General features: G+C 61.9%; 1 protein-coding gene and 1 long non-coding RNA gene across 2 annotated transcripts in view; both read right to left on the reverse strand.

Moving 5' to 3' along the window:
- Positions 1–12,961: 12,961 nt before the first annotated feature.
- Positions 12,962–14,076, reverse strand: LOC119097631 (uncharacterized). Its single transcript, XR_005094174.1, has 3 exons — positions 14,058–14,076; positions 13,498–13,587; positions 12,962–13,104 (listed from the first exon to the last, which is right to left on the reverse strand). It is a non-coding gene; the product is annotated as an uncharacterized LOC119097631 (long non-coding RNA).
- A 3,347-nt stretch (positions 14,077–17,423) lies between these two features.
- Snoo (Sno oncogene) overlaps positions 17,424–26,933 on the reverse strand; it is a gene marked incomplete at its 3' end in the record, with an annotated part of 38,641 nt that continues 29,131 nt past the window's right edge. Inside the window, exon 2 of the mRNA XM_037219497.1 lies at positions 17,424–17,534. Within this exon, the coding sequence (XP_037075392.1) occupies positions 17,424–17,534 (111 nt within the window). The remainder of the gene's footprint in view (positions 17,535–26,933) is intronic.

Below are 26,933 nucleotides of genomic sequence, written 5' to 3' on the forward strand. Positions count from 1 at the left end.
GGAGGCGCAGTTTTGATCGCAGTTCTGTTGGGCCGTCCGGCGTCCTGTTCGGGCCTCATCGAACGCTGCCCTTGGCCGGCTCGGGGCCCCTTGTGAGCACAGGACCCTCCGTTCAACCCTGTGTGCCCCTGGCAGATATGGTGCCCCGGCCGGTGTAAATCACTGGCCCCGGCTTCGCCCCCCCGTGAGGCACTACCTTTCCGTGGTGGGGGGGGATTGCGTGCCCCAATGATCCTGCGGGCGGTTGGGGAGGCTTGTAAAGCGCCCCTTCCGGCCAAAGAGGAGGGGCCAGACGAAACGTGCCTCCCGCAAGGGCTCTGACTCGTTCAGAGTAGGGATTAGCAACCGCTCGGCCCCAGCTTCTCAGTCTTATCTGGGTCTCGCCGTACCCCGTTGGGTCCGCAGGTAGTGATGAATGGATCCTGGTCACTGAGGGAGTTGCCCTGCGGGTCAGTCGGGGCAGCTTACCAACACGTGGCTTTGGCCCGAATTTGTGATCCTGCGGATGCCTCGTGAAGTCTCCACACGAGGAAATTGGCTGGTCAGGCGTCGTGTTTTCGTGACACTGGCTTGGAGGCAAGCAGGTCATGTGACGGGTGTTGAGGGGGGAGCTGCCGGGTGCAGTGTCTGCCTCTTGACATCATTAAAGGGGCCGTACCTCGGTTTGTCACCAGGGTGCCTGGTTAGCACCTGCGAACCGAGGCACTGGCGCCCGCAGACACGTGCCTGGTGGATCTCGCAGCAACTCTTTTGGCACACTGGCCTGCGTATAGCGTGCTGGTAGCCCTGGCGGCTCCTCTCTTAGAAGTGGACCGTCCCCGTGTTGGGCTCCGTGGTGGGCGGGGAATCAGCGCGCCGAATATAAACGCATACTTATGGATACTTTATCATCAGCCAACCCCCCAAACCCCGACCGTCGTCCACTACCCCAGTTTCTGGTCGTAAGATCCGCCAAAGTAGATGACCAAGGAAGGACAGTACCGCTCCGACTAAGCCCATTTCAGCGGCAACAAGCATTTTCCAAGATCGGGACGCCCAAGGATGTCTTTTCGTATGCGGACGGAGGCATAGAAGTGCATCTAACAGGCGACCGCGAAATCCAGCGCATGCTTAAAACGACCACACTTATGTACAAAGTGCGAGGACAGGGAGAGGTTAGGGTGCTCGTATCGGTGCACCCCCACCCCTCTAAGAACTACTCCAAGGGTGTGATTACTTGCCGGGACCTTCGCGGCGTGAGTGATGAGGATGTTGCTGAGGGCTTGTGTGAGGAAGGGGTGACGGCGGTGAGACGTATCAAGAGGAGAGAGAGAGGAGAGCTGACCGATACTGACTCAATTATTCTGACGTTTTGCTCTGCAAGAGTTCCAGATAGGGTCCGCGTGGGATATCAGTCGGTTCCTGTTAGGGTCTATGTACCCGACCCTGTCCGATGCTACCGATGCCAGACGTATGGTCACTTCACGGACAAGTGCTGGAAAGAAGTTAGATGCGGAAGGTGTGCGGAAATAGGTCACCAACACTCTGAGTGTAAATCAGAAACCGTGAAATGCGTCAACTGTGGTCAGGGTCACGTGGCGTCATATCGCAGCTGTCAGTCCTTCTTGTCAGCGAAACCTGTCCTGAACATCAAAGTGAAGGAAGGAGTCTCGTTTCCGGAGGCCCAACGCCGACACAACGATGCGACCACGACAAGGACATACAAAGACGCCCTTACGAATCCGGCAAGAAATTTAGTCCAAGTAACACCCGCAGCCAACGAGGCACTGAAACTGAATGGACTTGGTAATTTCAAAGGCATGACTGTAGGCGAGTTTGTACAGCTGATACTAAGCACACTTGTATCAACTGGCTCTGCTGTTCCGTCGTACCGGAGGTCGGATCCTCCGGAAAAGAATCCACCTGCGGCATTGGCCGCCGCTAGAGGAGCTCAGCCTATGGGGCTGGAACCCCCTGGCGGAGCTGCCAGAGAGCCCGGGGCTGGGTCGCGACCCGGGAACGAGGGATGGACCACGGTCCAGCGAGGTCGTGGACTTCGCCCCCCCCCCCCCCCCATCATCGCACCCCGGCCCAGCCCGTGCTGAAGACACGCCCTCCCGGGCTCCATCTCCCCCTCCATCCATACCAGCTACGACGGGATTTGTCGTCGCTGGCACAGGGGCGCTACGAGAGTTGGGCCCCTCTGGCTCCCCAGATAGTGGCCCTGCCGGAAACGCCGGTCCCCCCGGCTCACGGGAACCGGACAAGGTTCGGCATCCTCCAGTCGTCGCTCCCTCCCGGAACCGCCCCTCTGAAACTGTTGTTCGTCCGGGTTCTCTGGACCTTGGCCCTGCAGGGCGCGCCGCCAGGTCGGCGTCTGCACAGCGGACGGGGGGCCGGCTCCCGCTGTCGACTCCGCCCCACTCACCGGGAGGGTCAATGGGTCCGCCTCCCATCCCTCCACCTGGGGACGGGGTTTCGGGTCGGCCTACCCTGCCTTCCCCGATGGCGGGTCGTGCAACAAAGCGTGCCCCTCCTTGGCCGACGTCGCCTACGGAGGGTGGAAGTCCCAAAGCCCGGCCAAGGGTCCGGCTTACCTCCACTGAAGTAGAGCGTCGCCAGGGAGATTTGTTTAGTGCAAAGCCCTAGGTGAACGCTTAAAGCAGATGTAAGCTGTACCGATGGATCTTAACCGTAACCCCACATACAAGCATACCTAGCATGCCAGTGACGTTTTTACAATGGAACATGCGTGGCTTGAGGGCCAACATGTCGGACCTACACACACTCTTATCTTATCGTAACCCGGTTGTGGCATGCTTACAAGAAACAAAGGTGTCTGATGACACCCAAATTAACGTCAAATGTTACAGCATCTTTCGGAAAGACGTGAGAACTGACACGATCGCCCATGGTGGGGTGGCGGTTTAAGTTCATCACAGTATACCGTGCTCTCCTGTAAGTCTTAACACTGACCTTCAAGCTGTTGCTGTCGTCGTCGACCTTGGGTCGCTGAGGCTGACTGTCTGTTCTATCTACCTCCCTCCTGCTGAGGAAGTACCGGATTCGACACTACAGTCCACCTTTGATCAGCTTCCATCGCCGTTCTTGTTGCTAGGTGACTTCAACTCCCATAGCCCTTTGTGGGGCTGTAGTCACACAAGCCGCTGAGGCCGACATCTTGAGCGTTTGCTGAATACAAATAATCTTTGTGTTGTTAACACCGGCCGGCATACCCATATATCTCTGCCGTCCAGCACTACTTCAGCGATAGATCTTTCTATCTGCTCCTCGTCCCTTTTCTGTCGGTTGTCTTGGTTCGTTGAGAGCACTACATATGGGAGCGACCATTTCCCAATATGGCTTGGGATGAATGCTGGACACCCAGGCAGGAGGCCTTCCTGCTGGAACCTTCGACGTGCTAACTGGCAAAAGTTTACTGATGAGTGCCATATTAGAGTGCAGCCGACCGAGGACGACAATGCAACGTCTCTTGCACAACAAGTGACATCCACAATTGTCGACACTGCAAGGTCTTGCATTCCCTTGACATCACCTGAGCCGCGCAGGATCCCTGTTCCCTGGTGGTCAGAGGACTGCAAGGCGGCAATTCTCAAGCGAAAGCGGGCGTTCAGGGTTTTTAAGCGTTCTGCAACGACCAACAACCTCATCGCTTTTAAAAAGGCCAGAGCATTTGCGAAACGCACAATATGTGAGGCAAAGCGTACATCATGGAGAGAATATGTAAATGGTTTAAATCGTCACACCCCAATGAGTGCAGTGTGGCAGCGAGTTAGTCGCACTTCCGGTAGGAGCGTCTCCACTGCAGTTCCGGTGTTGAAAGTGGCGGGAATCACGATATTGAACACACAGGAAGTTTCCCACAAAATAGGTCTCGCATTTGCAGAAAGGTGCCGACATGGAACAGACGACCCACGCTTTATTCGTTACAAGGAACGAAGTGAGAAGACGGCAGTCAATTTTAGAATTCCTGACTCAGAGATTCATGAGTACAACCAACCGTTCACTGTCATGGAGCTCTGCACTGCTCTTAAGAGAGCTAAGAGTGTGTCGCCTGGATTGGATAAAGTCCACAATGTTATGTTGAATCGCCTAAAGAAGGAGTCCCTCCATGCCTTACTCTCACTTTTCAACTACATATGGTTGCAAGATGACTTCCCGGAGTCGTGGTGGGATGCCATTATAGTCCCGATACGGAAGCCCGGAAAGGATGGTTCCGATCCACTGCACTACCGCCCAATTTCGCTGACTTCATCCCTATGCAAAGTGCTAGAGAGGATGGTGAATGATCGTCTCATGTGGTACCTTGAAACCCACGGCTGTCTTTCCAAAGCGCAATGCGGGTTTCGGAAGAACCGATGAACTGTTGACCACTTAACGATCTTAGACACAGCTATACGACATTCTTTTAAACAAAGACGTCACACGATAGCAGCCTTCTTTGACATTGAGCGGGCTTATGATACCACCTGGCGCTATGGCATTCTTAGCAAAGTACACAAGTGTGGACTCCGAGGTCACATGGCACTCTTCACTGAAAACTTTTTACGTCGTCGATTCTTCCGCGTCCGAGTGGGTGGCATACTATCTGATCGCTATGAACAAGAGGACGGTGTTCCCCAAGGGAGCGTCCTTAGCGTAACCCTGTTTGCGCTGATGATCGATGATATCGCCGACTGTCTGCCACCTACCGTCAGTCGGTCACTGTTTGCGGACGACTTTGCCATCTGGTGTGCGGCATCCACAACGACGTCTGCTGAGAGGCAGCTTCCGTTATGCCTGATTCGACTAACTGAGTGGAGCCTTAAGAATGGCTTCAAATTTTCGACCACCAAGACTAAGTGCATGCACTTCTGCTCACGGATTAGAGGCTGTAGAGACCCGGAGTTGCGACTGTATAATGCCACTGTCCCAGTTTGTAACGACATTTGTTTCCTGGGCCTCACGTTTGACCGTCGGCTCACGTTTAAGCAACACTTTAAGATGGTTAAGACTAAGTGTCTCAAGTGCATGAACCTCATGAAAGTAATGTGTCGTATGACCTTTGGAGCCGACAGAAGCACCCTGTTGAACCTGTATAGGGCCTTAGTTCGATCAGTCATCGATTATGCTAGTCCTGTGTACGATAGTGCTCCTACATCTTCAAAGCAGGTTTTGGACACAATCCACCATACATGTGTTCGTATAGCCACTGGGGCGTTTCGTACGACCCGAACAAGAAACTTGCTGGTGGAAGCGAATGAACCGCCCTTGCCTCTTAGGAGACAACGACTTACTTTGAATTACGCTATAAAGGTTTCACAATTTCCGGATCACCCAGCCTTTAAGTTCATCTTCTCTCAGACGTTAATCCGTTCTTTCTTGAGGGGGCGGCCCACGTCATCGCGGCCGATGTGCCTGCGCGTCCGGGACTGGCTAGACGAGTCACTTATTACGCTGGATGACATCGCCCCGCACACTCTGCGGGACCCAGCTCCGTGGAGACGTCTGAGTATTGAGTATGATTTGGAACTCTGTCAGCATCTTAAAAATGGCACTTCACCACGAGAGATCCTCACGCATTCGTTGGAACAGATCTCACAATACGCGAACTCACCACAAATATTTACCGATGGGTCCAAGGGCTCAACAGGAACGGGTTGCGCATCTGTTAGCGGTGACCATACCGTAGGTCTATGCCTCCCGCAGCACCTGTCAGTTTTTCCTCAGAACTGTTTGCTATTTTAGCAGCGCTTCAGTACGTTGCTTGTCGTCCTGAAAGGGATGTAGTCATTTTGACCGACTCACGTAGTGCACTTTTATCATTAGACCCGACGGCGTTGTTACGTGACCCCTCATTTTTGACGCGCTCAATTTGGGAGGAACTGGAATGGCTGGACAACACTTCCCGCCGTATCACTTTTATGTGGATCCCCAGCCACATAGGAATAATGGGAAATGAAAAAGCCGACGCCGCAGCGAAAGCTGCGGCGTGTGAGAGAAACCCAATACCAGTTTATGTACCCGCTCGAGATCTGAAGACAGTCATTTCCAAATACGTCCGCAATACGTGGCAGCACATGTTCGACCAACATGTTCACGCTTTCAGGGAAATCAAGCCCCAACTGGATGATTGGGAATCCTCCCATCACCGAAGCCGCTTCCAGGAAGTCGCCCTTTGTAGGCTTCGGTTGGGCCATAGATATGCAACACACTCGTTTTACTTGACGCGTAGGGATGTGCCACGGTGTGATAGATGCGGGGACCGGTTGTCTGTTGAACATGTGCTCGTCTCATGCCGGCGCCTTGAGACGGAGAGGCGACGATTTTTTCCTCCTGCGCCCCTTCATCGGTTACTCGGTCGAGACCCATGTGGTGATCTTGGAGATATATTCACATTTTTGGCACACATTGACTTTGACGTTATTTTCACTCACCCCTCAGTGTAAGTGCGCCAGTGATACTACCTGTTCTTAGCTGACAACATGCTTATCGCGTCGTCGCAGAGGTAGATAACCGTCATCGAGTGGGCGCAAAATGGCCCTGATGCCGACGCGCCCTTAAAAACCAAATCACCACCACCGGCCTCGGCTTCGCAGCTCATTGGAAAGTAGACCCTCAGGCCTATGCCGACACGGAGCTGGCTGCGCGATACTAGTAGTGCCTAGCCGACCTATAGGCCTTATCGACTCGGGGTGCCTGATCAGCGCAAAGGGCCGTCTGACTCTCATTCGTGGGCCCATCCCCGCAGGCTGACCCCCTGAATAAGGCTACAACCAGCCCATTGAGCCCTTAGACCCTCCAATCGGGCCCTAGATCCTCGCATCCGGTGAGGCTTCCAAGCCTTTCGAGACCCCTCGAACACTGCATCTGGCTGACTCAGGGTCTCTTGCCAAAACAGGGCCCCTTATAGGCGCTGTGAGCCTCTGGCAGACGTTTTGGTCCCGACCAATGTAAATCACTAGCTCCGGTTTTGTCCTTGCTTGGAAAATTGGCCCTCAGGCTCATGCTACCACGGAACAGACTGTTCGTTACTGGTGGAATCTGACCGGCATATAAGCACCTATCAACTTAGATGACCCTATGCCAGCACACTGGGCCCTCTAGCTGACATTAGAGTGCCCGGCCCTGCGTGCCAGTGTCCCTGAATACGACCTCCGGTTGACCTTTAGGACCCTTCTGGCCCTCAAATCGGGCCTGTAATCGTAGGTGTCGAGGGAACCTAGGGGCCCGTCGGGACCAAGGGGGGGGGGGCGTGCCCCATGTGCCCCCTTGCCTAGGCTATTGCCTCGCTCGGGGGGGGGGGGGGCATTGACCGTTCACCAGCACCGCCGTCGTCCCCATGAGCCATGCACTGTTAGTGGCGCCGGTACTCCTCTTAGCGGAGGCCGGTCTCCACGGTCATCTGCAGCGCTAAGTCGGCGACCGTCGCAAGAAGCCGCTCCTTGGGCCGCTTGCGCAGAGGCTCAGAGGGTCGTTCCGAGATCAAATGGCGTTGTTGCCGAAAACACCAAGATGGCGGCGAGCTCCCGCGAAGCCGCCAGGCAGGAGGAGGTGGGCATGCGCTCCTTCGCCTTATGGGGCGTGACCCCGGCAGGTCGCAGCAGAGCGCGCTCCATACAAGTGTTTTCCAGCGTCCACATGTTCACAGTCGATTTCTGGCACAGGTGTCGATTTGTATTATTTTGTGAGAGCCCTGCCCCCCCCCCCCCCAATGTTGAGTTGGACCCCCAATGTTGGCTTGGCCCCCAATTTTTTGGCTGGAATACTACAAAAAAACGTGGGTAAATGGTGATTATAACACAAAGACTATCTTCTTAGATATTTCTGCGTAGTGGCGTCTCGTGCCACTCTCATAACAAAAAGTCATGGCTACTCTCACCATAAGTTACAAATCGTTACAGCTGAACCGATAACCGATGCAATAAACTTCACATACCTAGCGCCAAAAGAGACGCAGTGGCTTGTGAGGTTAAAGTGAAAAGCTGTGGAATATGGGATGGTCTAAGTCCTGCATGGCTGACACCGTCCCCGTCCCCCGCAACCAAAATGCGTGTCGACTCCCATGACCACCATAGAAGAACGCCATCGGTGCTCTAAGGCTTACAAATCATATAAAGGTTAAAACATATATTGCGTTTGATCAGAATGAAGTGGGCTACATCCGGTGAAAAAAATGGGGGGGGGGGCGGGATAGATTGTCGGGCCTTTGGTTCGCCCCCCCCCCCTCATAATTGATAAAAATTGACACCCCTGCTTTCTGGTTTTAGTATGAGTGAGGGAATGTGTTAGGTTTGTCAAAACGGCCCACGCCCAGCACACGCTCAGCCCACGGTCAGCCACCGCTTAACCGACGGTCGGCACACGGTCAGCCCACGGTCGGCCCACGGTCAGCCCACGGCCGGCCCACGGTCGGCCCACGGCCGGTCCACGGTCACCCAACGGTCGACCCACGCTCATCCCACGGTCGGTGCACGGTCGACCCAGCCTAAACACACCCACATCGATGACAGCCTCAGTGCTAGGCAGAAACCGCACGAGGCCCGGAATCGTTTCCTGTTTCTGAAAAACTCGAAGTTCGTTGACCTGTTTGTCGGGCAGTTCAAGTTCACGCTGCGGTGCACGGTGTGTGGCCACGTGTCCGCAACATTTGACCCGTTCTGGGACCTGAGCCTGCCGATCCCATCCATGACGGGCCAGGTGCGCTTGGAGGACTGGTTTGGCCTTTTTGCCAGGGAAGAGGCGCTTGACGGAGAAGAAAAGCCGACGTGTTCCATGTGCCAGAAGTGTCAAAAGTGGTTCTAGAACTTCATAATTCATGGGCTTCCGCGTAGCCTCGTAGTGCGCCTGAAACGGTCGCTGCTGCATCTAGATCAGTCCGGAGGCAAGCTCAACACCACTTTGGACTTCTCCACCAGTGGTCTGGACTCGTCACCATACTCTGCCCTACCGGGAGACTGGGTTTCTGGGTTTACGGCATGACACAGTATCCTGGCGTGACGTGCTCGGGCCTCTTCACGGCCCAGTGTAAACATGCCTGTTTGGGAGTCTGGTATGAGTATGACTTCAGAGTCCAGCTTGTTCGTATGCTCTGCGCCAACTGCTGCTAAGCACCGTGCTGTCTCTCGAGCTGACCAGTCACTACCTGCTGCCGGCCTGAATACCAGTACTCAATGGAGTTCGAGGGGGCTGTCCCACCTGTCCAGTCACTGACCTGCTGCCGGCCTGAATACCAGTACTCAAAGGTGGTCGAGAGGGCTGTCCCACCTGACCAGTCACTGACATGCTGCCGGCCTGAATACCAGTACTCAAAGGGGTTCGAGTGGGCTGTCCCACCTGTCCAGTCCCGTCGACTAATCGCTTTTGTGTGGTCCAATTTTTACCGCCTATTAGAGGCTATTATGTTTGAGTTACATCAAATTAAAGTCATATTTCCCCAACGCTTTATTTTTCATTGAGTTTAGCATTGCTTCAACGAGATCAGATCTTGATGCCGTCAGCGCTTAGGACTTCGCTGATTTCCAGCTAGGCGTTAGCTGGGCCTGTGACACATCAGCCCCCATGAAGATTAGGCCAGTCCAAACAGGTTCTCATCCTAAAACTCACCGTGAGACCTTACCTAAAAACCCACATTCAGATATATCGTCTTAAATCACATATCACCAAAAGTCATTATATTGTATCTCGAACGGCTGTACGTGCCGAGCTGATTCCGAAGTTAGGCGACGCTTTCTCCTTGTACTTCTCGTTCTAGAGTTACGGGTAGGAGACCGATTTTTCACTCAAAACTTTGTTCCATATAGACTTTAACGAGGCGTTCAACGGGCGGCCTGCAAATTGGCCTGAGGAAGCCAGAGTGTTCTTTCTTTTTTTTCTCGCGCTCATTTTCATAGCTTTCCGTTTCATCTCTGGATCGAATCCTGAGTGCGTGTTGGAATCATTAAACATGTTATATGAATACATAGGAATGATTCCATATCAAAATGGGTGTGAATTACATAATTATCTGAAAAATTGACGTACTCTTGTATTCCCTCCGCATTAGAGAGAAGCGATGTGTTCATGACGCAATGGACCTCCACCTGCCACATATTGAGCATTGTTGAAGGGGCCGCCGGTATAGGCCAGGGTGAGCTGAACGTGGGCTGAGGGTCGGCTGGGGTGAAAATGTGGCTTTGCTTTACTGCAACTCAGGTTCTGTGTTGGTGTTGTTTTAATCCCTATCCACCACGGACTCTACCGGACAAAGACGGTCGTTTTGAACATGCAGCATGAACTGATTTGGTGAATATTGATCGATTTGAATCGAAATTAATCAGCCGTACTATGGGAGCCAAACTACTGAATTCCCTCACACTGCAGGGTATCGTACTTGCTTCGTACTGGCCCTCTGCATATCGCATTGTAAGCGTTTTTGGAGGGGCCGCTTGTATGGACCGACAGTAGGCTGAGCGTGGGTTGTCCTGGCATGTTCGAGTTGGCTCGAATCCTGTGCTGCAGTGCTGCATCAGTGGCTGTGGCCGTTTCGATTTTTGGGCGATTTATGAACCATGCTCAATGTTTATTTCCCGTATTCAATGTCAAGCAAATAAACTTGCTGCTACGAAATTATAAATCGGGTATCCCAGCAAAGCTGGGATATATTCGCAGCGCATTAAACAGATCATCGTTTATTACTCTTGTTCATTTCATGGCTAAAATTGAGTTCACTTACAGCAAGATCCTAGCAAACTGTTCCAGGCTGGTTTCAACGTGTTTACATTGAAGAACTTCGAGGAAAATTACACAGTTTTCGCAAACTTTTATCATTCCAGCGTTACGGAGCAGTCCGATATATGCCTTGTGCTGTAGCACAGACCTTTTTAAATAAAGGGCATCCGAAGGTATCACGTGTGCGACTCGATGAAATGCTCTCCACTTCAGCGAAGTCTTGGCGTTGTACGAGCGATCGCTCGGAATTTTCGACACGGAAGAGCATGTGCCTTGTGTGACACTGGCAGGCCGCCGCCAGGGCTCTGAGGGGCGAAGGACCGTGCCTGGGTGGCGACGCGCACGTCGCGCATTTCAGCTCATATAAACGATGAGTTCACACAGTTCTGATTCGGTGCGAGTGATCAGGTCCGCAATCTCTTTCCTACCCTGGCAAGTCGTCGAAAGGTGACCGGTAACACACGAACACAGGACAAAACCATGCGCACAGATACTCTGAGGTTTTAAGTGATGTAAAACAGAAAATCAAACTGGTATGGTCATAAGCGTAGTGTACTGTCGACGCAAATATTTTCCAAGAGCGCGGTGCCATGCCAAAGTTGCAACAGCCCGGAAACCGAGGAAAGCTCTTATCGCGCACGTTTTGAACAGCAACTTGTGCCATCAAGCCAGCGTCAGAAAACAAGAAAACATAACCGGTAACGATTCAATGTTTATTCAAAACAAAACTTAAATGTTATACTAAAAGCAGCGAGCGGCATTGATAACGAACATGCACAAGAACAATTATTTCACCGCGTGCCGAAGAGCAGGACCGCAACATAGCGCCTGCCATCTGCCGTCCACCGGCCGAACCATAGTTTCACGCTTCTGCCAATGGACCTCTCGTATCACAATGAGTGTCCTGACAAAGCTTTCTTCGCGCTTACAAAAACCGACTGAGTATCTTGTACTGTATGATAGCTGCGCGAGATACCAGGCAAGGAAGAGACAAAGGACAAGGGAACGTCAGCCGACGCTGCGCAGATCGAACGGAAACACAAGGGAAGGGGAGCTGACGCGGCCGAAACGCGCAGCTCCACCATCCAGAACGTATCGTGCAACACCAATTCCACGCTGTGAGCGGCCGCGTCATTGTGTGGATGCACAGAGAGGCTGGCGACGGGGCGGGCGGCGCGCGAGGCGCGGCCCGACGGGTCGGCCCCGGTGCGCGCCGCCCGCGCCCGCCCGGACACGGCTCGCGCGGCAGTCTGACGTCACAGTTGGCAGCTTCGGCAGGCAGTGGCAGCACTCGATAGCAGAACGCCTCTACAATTAACAAGAAACCCAGCAACACGGTCCCATCAGGTACTAGCAGGTGGGCTCCGGCGGGCGGGCGGCGCGCCGCGCGCCGCGCGCCTCGCCTCGACCATTGCCGGGCGCGTCTTGTCGCCCACCGAGACGAGCACACTACAGTAATAAGTGAATGAAGTCGCACACCACGGGAAAGGAGATTTGACACGACACAACCGCGGTCGGAGCCGAGCCGGCCGCCGCAAAGCCCGGGGCGCTCTCGTCGGAGACATTCTGTCACGGAGGGCCGGGGCGGGCGCCCGCGCAGCGTCGGCGAGGCGAGCGGCGACGTCGCGTCGCGTCGGGTACGACTGGAAGAAGCGGCGTATTTCTAAGACAACGGAGAGTTACACTGACGCAAACTCTTGGCTACTGGACTGTCTGGTAGCATTGTTAATGAGGTAAAATTCAGGTAGTGTTACAGCGGGTATCATCGGTTGACTCCCCATCACAAAAGGTCGGCCCTTCGCTGGCTGGCGGCAGGGTCGGCACCCGGGCGCCACGTGACCTGGCCGGCGCCCGCCGCGCTCGGGCGGAGCGGGGCGGTGGTCAGCGCGGCCCAGCGGGCGCAGGCCGCGGTCGGCGCGCCCGCCTCGCTCTCACGCACTCACGCACGCAGACAGAAACACCGACCGCTCGGCGGAGCCGGCGCCTTCACAGAAAAGCCACAGCCCGAGGGGTCGGTTGGCCGGCGGCCGCGGCGTCGCCCACGGTCGGCGAGCGTCGCCACCCGGGCACGGTCAGACCGTGGCCCACGAGTCCCGCGCGCGCCATCCCGGCGCGGTTAGACCGCGGCCGGTGAGTCCCGCGCGCGCGCCGGCCGCCTTTGGCGGCCCGGACCGACGACTCGCGCGCCCCAGCTCCGCATAGCCCGCCGTCGGCCGCGACGCCTGCGGGGCGCGGCGCGACGGCAGCGCCGGTGGCGCCGCGCGGCGGCGGAATGCGGCACTACTCGGCGCTGGCCGGCCGGCTGCTGGCTTTGGCGGCGCCGCCGGCGGGGCTGGTGGGCGTCGAGCCTGGCGGCGACGGCCGGCGGCTGCGCACCACGCAGTCGAGCGCTGCCACCTTGTGACCCTCGCTCTCCTGCTGGCAGGGGGAGGGGCGGTTAGAGCCTGGGCGAGGCACGTCGGCTGCGGTACATCGCATGGTGGGGATCGTCGATGCTGACATGTGGCAGTGACTGGCTTTGACCGCGTCCCGGTGCGCGGCCGCACAGCCACTAACGCATCAAGCCTGGCATTCTTCTTTAGGACCAACAAGAGCTTCAACAAGGCCGGTGAAAATGATCGCATCAAACGCACGAAAGTAGCTGCACAAAACAAGATAATTCTGGCATTTATCTGCACCTTCCGCGACCGTTTGCACCTAGCTGCGCCAGTAATGCATCTCCACATCTATATCAGACGAGCCCGACAGCCAGAGGTGTTGCCGCGCGGGTCGAAGCGCACAGACGGCCGAGTGGCCGCCAACGGTTACCTCGGCATCCATCAGAGCCTGACGGGCGGCATCCTTCTGCTGCGTGACGATCAGGTCCCGCAGGTGGGCGGTCCTCTCCTCCAGCAGGGTCTGCGGGCGGCGAGGCGGTCAGGCGGCGGCGCGACACTGGCGCCCCTGGCGGCGCCGTCCGCTGAGCGGCAGGCGCTGGATCGACGCCGCCAGCAGCCAGCGACAGCCGCCTCTTAGGCTTTGGCGGACCGCGCTCAAACGCTTACGGAACTTCAGGGAATACCAGCGAGAGCAAACGGCCACGTGGTGACTCTATCCAAACATCGAATCTCAACACGACCGGCGGCAGCTCTGGGGCTTCGGGAGGCCAACGCACGCCGTCAGCGCGAATACCTGGCAGATTCCGTAGCCAGCTATCCACGATCGGCCGGGTTTCGCTCTCTGCGTCACAATTACCATGTCCAACCAAGCGCGTCGCTGACGGCACGCACAACCCCCGCGTCGAGCGTCGCCCGACGACCCCCGCCGGACGACGCCCCCCCCCCCCTTCTCCCCCCCCCCCCTCTTGTCCGTCCGCTCACACCACTCACCGTCTTCTGCTTGTTCTCAGGCGCGCAGTCGCGTGACGGCGTCGGCGAGCGCGCGCACCGTCTCCACCACGGCGTCGCGTCCGCCGGGCGACAGTGGCGCCGCCAGCGAGGCCACGCGCGCCACCGCGCCGTCCACGTCGGCCAGCAGCTCGGCGGAGTCGCCGTCCGAGCCGCGACCCTGCCGGCGTGAGCGGAGCGTCACAGCGGGGTGAACGGCGGCCGGCCGCGCCACCGCGCCGCCACTGGAGACGGCTGAGGGGCGTGCGGCGGAGCGTTCCACGGCCTGCTTCTCGGGGACGGGTGCAGTCGCAGATCTCCCCCCCCCTCGCCCAGGTCACAGGGCCACAGGCGAGCCGGATCGCGTCACAGAGACCACCTGGTGCGACACTGACACTGTCCACGACATCCCGTCCGTCCGCTCAGCCATCCGCCCCGGCGCGGCACCCGCCATCTCTGTGCGGCTGCTGGAAGGGCAAACCCCGACCGTACGTCGGCCGCGCGCTGCCCGGCGGCTCGGGCGCGGCCGCAGCCGGCGTGCCGCCGCGTGCCGCGTACCTTGTCGCCGGCCGACTGGTGCGGCGCCAGCGCCACATTCGGCTGGAAGTGCCGCTCGTGCTGCTTGACGTCGTCGTTCTTCACCACGCGGTCCGGGTGGAGCAGCACGGGCGGCTCGTGCGACAGGAACGCTCGCCTGTCGGTCCGGAACGCACACGTCAGCGCCAGCGGGCCGACCGGCCGACGGACCGACGGACGGCACAAGGTCGGCGGCGCGCGGCCTACTCCCGGCCGGCGGCGGCCGGCCCGACGCAAAGAAAATACATCCACTTTGACACACAAAGGCGTGTTTTGAGGAGGCGCCTCGCTCACATAGCTGGCCTACTGGACGAGCCGTCCATCACGGTCAGACGGAGACTGAGAGGAGGCTCGCTTGCCAAACAGCGTGTAGCAACAGTTCCAACACGTCACCCCGAACACACATCAACACGTCCCGCGCGACAAGCCGCAAACCGCACCACCAACAGCACACACACAAACATTCCACGATCGAGAACAGCTGCACTGGACGCACCAACTACCCATCACATTCAGCACGCGCAGACAACAACGGCTGGCTGCGCGACACCTGCCCTCGGATGGAACGCGGACCGCTCCAGCCCGCCTCGCCCGCGCGGCCGCGCGACACGCTGTTGACACCCGGCCGCACTCCGGCCGGCGGCGGCAGCGGCGGCCGGCGCTCGAGCGCCGACCTGCCTGCCCCTCTCCGGTCTCCCGGGGCTGTGACCAGCCGCGGCGCGGGTCGCCGGACGGCCGCCCGCGGACAGCGAAAGGTCGGTGGCGCCCGGACCGCGGGCCCGGCTCGGTCGGCGCCGCTGAACGCGACGGCGGCGGGGCGGGGCGGGGCGGGGCGGCGGTCGAGGAGCGGATCGCCGCCCACACAGCTGCCGCCCTCCCAGCGGAAAGACGACGCTCGCCGCGCGCACGGTCCGGCATCGACTGGCAATGCCGGCAAGTTCTCCCGCGCCGAAGTTTGCCAATCGCAGACTTGTGTCACTCAAGTTTGGACCGTGGAAGTTGCGGCATGACTTCTCCCCGAACGTGAGCCGGCCGTCCGGCCGCCGGGGAACTCTCAGCCGCGCCCGCCCGTCCCAAATCGGCGGCAAGTCTCTTTCATCGGTGGCCGGGCCGTCTGCGATGATCGCCGGGTGTCTCTGCGCTTCACAATCCGCCGGTTTCCGCGCAGCGGGCCGCAGCGCCTTCAAGAACCGGGGCGCTTTGTTCGGAGCGGCCGGGTTTCTTTGAGCGGCGGGCAGCGTCTCACTCGGTGGCGCGGGGCCGCGCTCCCAGCTGCGCCGCCAGCCATGCCCTCAATGGCAGAGGGGTAGGGGTGGGGGGCGGGCGGCCCGGGGGCGGGGCCAGGCCTTTCTGGGAATCGGCCGCCGCCGGTTATAGCACGAGCGGAGCGCAGCGGCGGCGGCGGCGGCGGCGGCGGCGGCGGCTGCGCTGGTCAGGCGCGGCCGGAGCTGGGGCAGCGGTCTGCCAAGGTCGTGTGGCGGCCGGCCGCCGCACAGGCCGACCGCAGACTGGTGACCGCCGCCGGACGGCCGCGCGCACCGACGCCGTACATGGCGCAGGGAACTGCGGCGCCAGCAGCAGGTGCGGACAGGCTCGAAGAAGGAAGCGGTCTGGGAATGCACCTAGTAACGGTCACTACGAAGTCTCTCGCAAACCACACACCATCAGGCGCTGGGTCGATGAGGAACGGTTTTGCAAGACCGGTGAATTTCTTGTTGGACGGACAGTGCTCCATGAGTGACGATTTACATCCCTTTGGAGGGCCTTGCCCCCCCCCCCCCCCCCCCACCCCCATATGTTTTGTCAGCATTTTGACCGGTGGCGGCGGCTGCTTGCTGGAGTCGGCGGAGAAGTCGGATCTGTAGTCGGTCCCTTCCATGAAGGAGAACAGGGTTTACCTTCACATTTTGGCAGCTAAGTGTCAGCTGCCGTCATGCCCCTTCTAACCCGCGGTGTTCGCTATTTTGACGAAAATCACCAAATATTCCCGAAAATAAAAAGCTTTGTTTTGGGGGACGCCTGCCTACCCCCCCCCCCCCCTCCCACACCCCCTCTTCCCTCCCACGCCATGACGTGCACACATCGCGTCAATGTCCATCTTACAGCGGCGGTCAGCACGCGAGCCGTGCCGGAGGCGTCTGTGCTCGGCCGGGTCCCAGGAGCAGGCGGCGCCAGCCCACCGCCGCACGCCGCCGCGGTCGGAGCCGGCAGACGGCCAGGCGCAGTGCTACGGCTTTCCGGGAGTCCCTGGCTCGCGTATTTAAGGTGCCCGCTGGCCAGAGCTGGCAACTGGCCGACGGCGCTTCGCGGAACCGTATCCGTGCGGCGCGATGAATGGGCGAGCCGGCCGGCCGGAGGGCGGCAGTGGCCACGGCGGCAGCCAGTCTGCCGCCGCTGCCGCCGCAGCCGCCCCGCCCCAACCGCCGGCACACAAGGACATGCCGAAGACGGAGCCACGGACGGCATCTCGTGTATCAGGTATTGCGGGGCACCTGGCGACACAGCGCAACACAGCACAACACAATCAGTCACTCAGTCACCCAGCCAGCCACACAGCCACACAGCCAGGCACTCAGCCAGCCAGCCAGACAGCCAGCCAGCCAGACAGCCAGCCAGCCAGCCACTCAGCCAGCCAACCAGCCAGCCGGATACATGAGCGCGGGTTCAGACTCACGAGGTGGTATGCAGGGCGGCGCCGGGCGCCGGCTCCTTGGTGGCGGTGTGCGCCGGCGCGGCGACCGGCGAGGGCGGCAGCAGGCGGGGCAGCGCCGCCACGTACGGCCAGCCGTGCCAGCGGTACAGCAGCGCCGGGTCCAGGAAGCCGGGCGGACAGAGCAGCGCCGCCGCCGGCGCCGCCTCCTCCAGCCGACAGCGCTTGTCCTCGGGCACGTCCTCCGACGCCGACTGCGGGCACAGGGGTGGGCCTCGCTCAGGGGGCGGCCAGGTCGCGGGCACCGTGAGACGGGCTCGCGGCACGGGCACCACTGTGGCACATATGCTGACATCTTTGTAAGCGGAAATACATCGTTTCTCCCGCGGAAAAAATATCCTTTCAATTTTGAATGATTTGAGGTGGTGTTTTGGGTGTTCTGATGCTGATATTGCTGCTATGCTATGGGTAAAGCAATGCGGGAAAAAACTACAAAGCTCCAACATTGACGTATGACGATACAGAACACACAGCACACAGGTGCAAGGCATCCTCGCAGTCGACGAACCCCCCACCACCAAAATCACGCCACAAGGCAAGGCGGGATGCAGGGCAGAGCGGAGCGCAAGGCAGAGCGGAGCGCAGGGCAGAGCGGAACACGGGGCAGAGCGTGGCACAGGGCAGAGCGGAGCGCAGGGCAGAGCGGAACACAGGGCAGAGCGTGGCACAGGGCAGAGCGGAGCGCTGGACAGAGCTGGACGCAGGGCAGAGCGAGGCGCAGGACAGAGCGGGCGGACGTCGGCGGGGTGAGGACCGAGCGCGGCGGTGTCGGTGCCGACCGTTGACAGGGGACGGGCGGGACGCGCGGCGGCAGACGGCGACACGCCACCGAGCGAGGGCGCGACATCGCCGCCTTACAGAGAATCGATGCACGGTGGCGTTGCGACGGCGCGCCCCCGTACGTTGTTGGACGCGGCGTAACTGCGGCCGCCGGAGGCCCCAATGCACGAGGCGTCAGGTCATGCGCTGCGCACTCCCGGATGTCCAATATTCCCAAGGCCAATGAGTGTAGTACAGATAGGAGGTGGCGTATCAAATTGACTGCAAGATACGGCAACGCGGGATGCTGCCATGTTTCGCGGCGTCTGGAAGGTGCTGCCTCCTTCCGCTATTTCGCTCGCCCACGTAGCGAAAACAATGGCCATCTCCCAAGCCGCTAGCCCGGCGGTGAGAAGCACCACTAGAACGCGTCGACGCCGCTGCGGCTGTAGCCGCCCGTCGCCGGCCGCCGACCCCAGCGCCGCCCTGCGGCGGTCACTGACACCGCCGGCCGCCAGAAACGACGCCAAGCGAAAGCAAAAAGCGCGCGGCGGGTGGTGGCGGCCGGCCGGTCGTTCGTTGCACTGGCCGGCCGTCATCGGGCGGGGGCGCGCCTACGGTCGCCATGACAGCGTCGGGCCGACGGAGGCGCGCCCGGCAGACAGGGGGGGCGGTGGCCGGGCAGGCCGACCGTGCACAGCCGTCTGCGGCCGACGGGCATGGCGAGCTCGTAGTCGTAGCGTGTCTCCCGGCCGTAATTGCGGCAATTATGCCTCCAGCGGGTGGAATGGTGGCAAATTTACGGGCAGACGGCGGCGGCGGCGGCGGCCTACACTCGCCGCCGGCGCGCCGACCTCGCGTACCGCCTCCGGCGCACAGTCCGGCTCCAAGTACCGCCTCTGGCAGAGGCGAGCCTGACGGCCGCATGGCCGCGGGGTGGCGGGAAGTGTGCAATGGCAGTCGTATGGCACGACGGCATTAGTTTGTCCGTGCATTTTCTCCGAAGATCTCTGGTCTCTGAAGACAAACTGAAAATTTGCAACTGGCACAGCACACAAAATACTGCCCTGTAATCAGCTCTGACGGTCGGCCGGGGGCATGCTGAGCAGCGCTTTTCGGATTTCCCGTCTGATCGCCGCGGCGGTCTAACGCTTTCGAAAACCGGTATAGCAGCTCCAAAGGCGTTGTCAGGAATACGATATTCCGCAAAGATAGGCGCGAAATGTAAGGCTCGTGGCAGCGCAGTAGATGTCTGTGTGTCGACTGGCATGATAGCTTCCATATGGCATGTCATCACAAATATCTGCGTGACGACATAAAGATCCGCTCCCAGCTGTCTTAACTCAGCGGGAGCCCGGTAACATTCGCGCCACAAAGCTGAGCACCAAACGACAACCGTTACAACCGCAAGCACTCAAGCCGTCTTCCAGCCGCCAACAGTAGCTGCATAACTGATCGGCCGGGCTGACTACCGTGCACCGGACGGGACATCAGTACCAGTCACCGGGGCTCCGGCGCCGGTTCTGCCCAGGATCGCGCTAGAGGCCGCAGTGGAGCGCGAGCTGAGCGTTTGTGCCGGGTACCGCCTTGAGCATCATCCAAACCGCGGCCCGTGGTCCGGCTTCCTCAGATCTCGTCTGAGAGGCGGTGCACCTGAGGCGGAACCTGACGAGCCGGTCCAGGTCGTGACCCAGCCTGTGCGCGCTAGTCCACGACGCCGCCAGCCTCGCCTAGCTCACACAGGCCGTGGCCCAGCCTCGGCCGTGAGCGCTGCGCCCCCGCCGGCCGCCGGGCACCGACCTCGTTCGAAGCGGCGGCGGCTGCGGCGGCGGCGGCCGTGGCCCAGCCCGCCACGCAGTGCGCCAATTTACGGTACGCGTTTGCGGTGCGCTTTTCCGATGGTGGTTTTCTTTGTTCGAAGTCCGTCGCTCGGCCGGTCGGTCGGCCCGTAGGTCCGGCGAGCGGGCGGGCGGGCGGGCGGCGCCGCGCCAGCCAGTCTCGCCCAATGGTCGGCCATCCCAGCCCGGTCGTCAGACGCCGCCGCCGCCACCGCCGCCGCCGCCGCCGCCGCCGCCGCCGCTGCCGCCGTCACCGGCGCGGGGAAAGAGTGAGGAGGGGGGGGGGGGGGGGGGCGCCGGCCGTCGTCCGGAGCGGCGTCGCCCCGCGGCGGCCGCGTCAGGCGCCGTCGATGGACGGCCGACAGCCGACGGCCTGCCGATTTATGGCCGCCCACCACGCCGGCCGGCGCGGGCCGCGCCGGCGAAAGGTCAGCTGGCGGCCCGGTCACGGCCGTTGGCGTGACGCGAGCGGCGACGGGACGCGCCGGCGGCGGCGGCTCGGGCCGGCGCGCTGGCAGCCGCCGGGCCGGCCGCGCCCAAAACCCGTTCGGTGCGCCGGCCGGCGACGGTGTGCCAAGATGTGTCACAGCCAAAACTAAAACAGAGCCGGGCCGCCGCGCTCCGGCCGCCGTCCCGCACGGCGCGGGCTTCGCGTCGCTGGCACCAGCGCGTTCTGTGATGCCACTGGCTCCGTCGCCATCTCCGCTCTGTGACTGGTGGCCATGCCGGCCGGTGTTGGGGCCGTCGGACCTGCACCGCCGGCAGTGTCGACAGGCGCTGCGTCCCAAGACCGGCTCAGGCGTGCTCCGCTCTTCCTGCGCTCCGCCCCGCTCCCAGCGGAAGACAAACTACGACGGCCCACAGATTACACCAAGGCGTAGCTTCGGCCACGGCATCAATAAACACATCTCGTTCGATCGGTTTGTTTTGACTCAGCGCTCCCATGTCAGTCGCACTTGGGTCGCTCGGCATGCCGCGCAGCCGGCTGCCGCGGCGACAATCGCCGGCTCCAGCGAGGGCTGCGGTCCCAGGGCCTCATAGAAACCGGCCTCTCCAGTCTGGCCGACAAACAACGCCACCGCCATCACTCTTGTAAGCCTATCGCTGTGTAAATAAGCAGAGCCTGGCAAATGCCCACGATAACGACTCGCCTGACCTCTGGGGCATTGCAGTGCAGACCTCAGCAGTTGCACCCATCGCATTTATTTATCCTGCCTCCGCAGTGCAAAGCATGGTGCCCCATGCTTCGCGTCGCTTGCTGTTGGCGGGTTCCAAGAACAGCCCAGGGACAAACAGATGGGCCCTGTGGAGCAGACCCTCCTCATCTCCCTCAACCAGCCAAACGACCGGGATCGCAGACATGTGCTGGGATCCAAAACATATATCCTGGATACAAAGAACCCCTGGTGCTTAGATCTTGCTTCCAGACCCCGGGTGCCGTTTACGGATCCAGTTAGATATCGACGGGCTGGGCTGGGTGAATGAACTCACTGCGGTTTGCTCGCATCACTGCCCGGCGATCTAAATCCTCCCTTGCATCGGCTGCAGCGCATACGACGTTCGCATCCGGAGGAGGCAGCTGCCGCAGTCAGAAGCGCGGGCGGCCCTTCATCCGGCCAGCGGTCACACGTGAGGGGGATGAGGAGCGCCGACCGCCGGGCCGACCGCCCAGCGCCACGGCGAGGTCAGCCTCGGCGACCGGGTCAGGGCTCTGGCGGCGCCGCCGAGCGGCCGGCCCCCTGAGGCCGGCCGCAGCTGGCGAGGGGCCGGCCGGGGCCGACCGGGGCCGCCGGGGCCACGTAAACACGGCAACAAACAGCGACCCGCCGGCGGCTGACGCTGCGGCGACGGCCGACGTGACCCGGCCCCCGCCGCTGACCCTCCTCCCCCCCTCCACCGGAGGCGCGCCGGGACCGGCTCCGGGACCGGTCCGCCGCGTGTCTGCCGCGGTCCCCGCGCCGCCGGCCCCGCAGCCCGTCTGTCGGCCGCCGCCGCCGCCGAACCGGATCAAGGCCGTGCCGTGCAACATCAACAACTGCAGGCGGCGGTCATTTGTACACATGGCGAGCGGCGGCGACGGCGGCGGCGGCGGCGGCGAGGGCCGCCGCGCACGCGGCTGCCAGCCGTCTGGGCAGCGTTCGCCCCTCTGTCAGCCGGCGCCGTCGCCGCTTCTTTCCGGCTGTCGCTCCGACCGGCGGCGCGGATCGGGGCTTGGCCGCCGTCGGCGAGGCGCCCCGCCCCGGCGGCGGCCGCGGCCAAAGCGGCCTTTGACGGCCGCCGCGCCGCCATTGATTGACCCGTGCCGCCGCGGCGGTGGCCGGCCGGCCCTGCTCGCCGGTCATCCATCGATTGAGGGGCCGCCGCGGCCGCGGCCGCCGCCGGGGTCACCTTCACAAATGGCCGGCCGGCTCGGCGGGGCGGCGGCGGGGCGGCGGGGCGACGGGGTGGCGGAGGTGGCGGCGCGGCGGTCCGGTCCGGGTGAACACAGGACACGCATGCAGCCGCTCCAGTCCGGCGCGGGCGCCCGCGCCGCCTTCACCCCGGCCCGCTCCCGCCTAGCCACAAAGCGGACCGCATCTGCGTCCAGCGCATTGATGCTTTTCAGGACCAAGCCTTTTTAAATTCACCTCCCATCCCGTAAAAATGTAAGCCAACTGCTATCGAATGTACAGTCGAACACTGCGGAAGATGTCTAATCGGATGGCACATTCGCTCCGTATGTTTACTCCTAATGACGATTGGGAACATGGTGAGTGCCATGCAACACTCGGCGTGCGCTGGATCAAGGAGCATTTATCCTGATCCCCACAACAGAAAGAGATGAAGATGCGTGTCTATACACTTATTGTGGGCTCCACTGTACAAAATGGCGGTCTCGCAGACGAGCGTGTAACACAAGACTAAAGGTTTCAAGGTCAGGCCTGTCGGTCGGCGCCCGCCGTTTATCGCTATCGTCCCAAGCACATATAAAAAGGACAAACAAAACCTGGCCAAAAACGCCGACCGCCCGCCTCCCCGAGCGCGCGGACAAAGAGCGCACCGCTCCGAGCGGGCCGATGGCGCCACGACCGCCGCCTGAATGCCCCGAGCGGTGCCGGGGCGCCACGAACGCCGCCTGAACGCCCCGAGCGGTGCCGGGGCGCCACGAACGCCGCCTGAACGCCCCGAGCGGCGCCGGGACGCCACGAACGCCGCCTGAAGGCCCCGAGCGGCGCCGGGGCGCCACAAACGCCGCCTGAACGCCCCGAGCGGCGCCGGGGCGCAACGAACGCTGCCTGAACGCCCCGAACGGCGCCGGGGCGCCACGAACGCGGCCAAAGCGCCACGAACGCCCCGCGTCCAGTCGGAGCGGCGCAGAGGCCGCGGCCGCTGACTGAGAGCAGCACGGCAGGCCGGGCGCCGTGCGTGGCGTGTGAACACGCCTGGGACGGGCCGGCGCCGCCCGGACCCGTCCATGACGTCCAGCCCGCGTATCGGCACGAATGGTCTCCTTGCGGCGAGATTCGGGCTAGCGACCGAGGCGGTCAGGAGCGAACGGGGCGCCCTTGTCGGACAACGGGACCGTTGGCTCGGCGCTTAACCTCCTCCCTTTCGCCGGGGACAACGCGCAGACTGGCCGGCGAGTGCGGCCGACCGGGCGCCGCCGCGCGGGCGCAGCGCGTCTGCGGCCGCTCGACTGCAGACGGGCAGACAGACAGTGAGTCAGCGGCCGGACCGGGCCGGTCCGACTGGCCCCACGCACGCGCGAGTCAAGTGCAGACAGGCGGCGGCGGCGGCGGCGGCGGCGGGCCGCGACCTTCACCACGCGTCGGCGCCGTATCGCGGTGATACGGCCGGCCCCAATCTCATCTGACGGAGCGAGCCGGCGCGGCCGTCTGTCGAGACGCCGTCGACGTCTGGCGCGCCGCCCTCCAGCGAACAGACGCCAACCGCAGACGAGTCCTGGCGGCCGTTCTCGGCGCTCGGCGGCGGCTAACGGCCGGCTCGCGGCCATCAAAGAGGACAAAACATGCCGCGCCAGCTCGCCGGGCGTTGACCGCGTGGCCCCGAGCCGCCGTGTCTGCGCAAGTGCCGGCGGCGCCGCTGAGCCAGCCGGCGCCGGCTGTCCCCCCGGCCCCTCCCCTAGCTCCGGCGTCTGTGTCGGCGCCGCTCGTGGACCCTTGAGGCACCTGGCGGCCACAGAGGGCGGTGGTGGAGCCAGAGCCGCCCTCCCGCACGCCAAAGATGGCGACATTCACTCCACCGATGCACTCGCGTGGCCTACGTTCCACACGCGCCTTGTGAAGTGTGCGCGATTCGAGCCGCGTTCGCGAATCGCTTCAAGCGCCGGTAAGTCGTAAGAGATCTGGTGAGGCTGGGCGTGCCGCTGCCCTGGCGGTCGTCCGCCGCCCGGCGGCGGCGGCGGCGGCGTGCCCATGCCCTGCCCGGCGCGGCGGTCTGCTGTTCTCTGCGCGCGGTGGGTGCCGCAAGTGCCGCTGGATTGAGCGGCTGGTCCGCTGGCTGGCCGCTGTCGGTGGTAGCTCCGCACCGAGCCGTTCGCCCGCCGAGCGGACCACCTCTGGACGCCGCCTCTGGCCGGGTTACTGGCTTCATCGGCCAACCCGTCACGGCCTCGCCCCCGCCCCTCGCCACCACCACCGCCACCGCCACCGCCACCGCCACCGCCGGCGCCACCGCCACCGCCAGGGCCGGCGTCGCCGCCGCCGCCGCCGGCGTCGGCACACACACACGCCACGGGCCGGCACCTGTGCGCTCGTGTTGGCCTAGGTTAGGACCTGCCGATTTCGTCATCGAGCTCGATTTGAAACCGGGCAGCCGGCGCGAGACGCGCTGGGGTGGCCAGCTCCAGGCGCTCGATGGAGCCCCCGGGGAACCGCTGTGTGGTGGGGCGAGGGGTGTGGCGGTGGAACGGTGGTTCATGTCAAACCACGAGCGGAGGCAGATTAGCCGGATCACAAACTAGTTTGGTTCTGGATGCGGTGTTCACCCGTGCAAGAGCTGCATTCCTCGGCGTGATGTTATCAAGTTAATGTGGCTCCAATGTTCGATGTATATACATACATATATACATACATACATACATACATGCATACATACATACATACATACATACATACATACATGCATGCATACATACATATATATATATATATATATATATATATATATATATAAACATTCTGCTTCGTTAGCAAGGCAGACCGGACATCAGCTTGGTGTTCCATATACATTAAGCGCCGTCTGGCGTATGCGGGAGGAGCCAGATGGCACCAGTTGCTGTGCCGTGACCACCACTGCCCGATGACTACGAACGGCCAGTCGACGGGCTAACCGATAGGAACACAGCAGAACGCTAGCAAACGCTCCTCATCGGAACAGAAGGCCGCATATTCGAGGGCTCGTTACAGGGACACTTGACCCACGTTCAACCGAAACCCGTTCTGTCCGTACACCTATCACGTTCAAACAGGCAAATTTTTCTGATTAAACTTGAGTTGTGCCGCACGTGCCCTCCTCAGCTGTACTCCTTTCACGTGCTACACATATATGGCACGTATCGTGATGTACATATGGTCCCTGCCGCCAAAGGTGAACAGTCAAAGGTACAAACGCTGCAGCATTTCCAACGGCAAATGCCGGCGTATAACCATGGAGCCCAGCTGGGAGCCGCTTCACCCTCGCAGCGGCCAGGCCGGGTCCCGGCGCCGCCGCGCCGCCGACCAATGACCGGCACGAGTCGACGTTTGGCTACCCCCCCCCCCCCCCCCCGGCCACTGGCGCAGCGCGGCGGCGCAGCGCCAGGCGTCCGGCTTCGGCCCGACCCGGTTATGAAACAAGCCCTGTAAAAGTGCATATCATAGAGATCGGCGTGATACCGCCGAGGCGCCGCCCGCCGCAGGCCCACCGTCATCGGCTGAGCGGCGCCGGCGTGCATCGCTAGTCGGGCACGCGGCGCGCGCGCGGCGGAAGGCATCTGCGCGCTGCCCCGCCCGATAAACGGGGGCGCTCCGGCCGCCGCGGGCGCCCGCCGGCCAGCTGACAGACGATGATGACGTCGCCGGTCGGATTCCTAGCGTAGCAGCCATTCCGCGCCGTCTCCGCCGCGTCGCGTCGCGACGGAGAAGGCGTCTGGCGCACTGGGCCGCTCGCGGCGCGCTGGCCGCCCTCCGTCGGGGCGCAGCCGTCCGCGCGCGCCTGGCCCGCTTGCGTCACCGGCGGCTCGCCGCCACAATAGCGCTGACGTCAGTGGCGCCCAGACGGCGGCGCGCCGCTTTCGCCAGCGCGTCGCTTTCGCCGCCGCCGCGCCACCTGGCGCTGGGCGCGCCCCTGCGACCTCGCCGCCGCTGACGTCACGACCGCCGCGGATGCCCGCCTTCTGCGAACGGCCGGCGTTGCAGAGCGGCCGCCCGCGGCGCCGATTCAGGGCCGGAGCCCGGCCGCCGGAGCGGCGCACGCCGGCCAAACTTGGGCAGGGCCGGCCGACCGGCCGGACGCGTCCACCCACACCGGGCGGCGGCGGCGGCGGCGGGGGGAGGGCCCCGCCGCGGACGGCGCACTGTTGTCACCGCCCACGCGGCTTGTGTGGCGTGCGGACCGCAGCCGCAGCGGGGTGACGCGTCGTCGCATGTGCACGACACAGCCGCCCCTGGCGATCGCCGTCGACACAAGCCGGCTAATCGCCGGCGTGCAGGCCGCAACCGCTCCCCTTCTCCCACACGCACCGAGCGCCACCCACGTCCGCCCCTGGTGGGCGCGCGCCAGCGGCCGCCAGCCCGCCGGCGGCGACGTCACCCGGGTCGCGGTCGGCTCGCGGCGCGCCTCCTCCACCCGCTCCCTGCGCTCCCCAGGGTGCCGCCGGACCGCGCGCCGCCGCCGACCGACGAGGCACGTGCCGGCAGTGTCGGCGGCGGCGGTGCGATAAGCGGCCGCGCGCAGCCGTCGGCCGGCCCCGCGCTGACTGACGCTATCTGATGACGGGCTGGCAGCGACGCACAC

Source organism: Pollicipes pollicipes, unplaced genomic scaffold (genome assembly GCF_011947565.3).
Source record: "Pollicipes pollicipes isolate AB1234 unplaced genomic scaffold, Ppol_2.1 Scaffold_4295;HRSCAF=5057_pilon_pilon_pilon, whole genome shotgun sequence".
Lineage (NCBI taxonomy): Eukaryota > Metazoa > Arthropoda > Thecostraca > Pollicipedomorpha > Pollicipedidae > Pollicipes > Pollicipes pollicipes.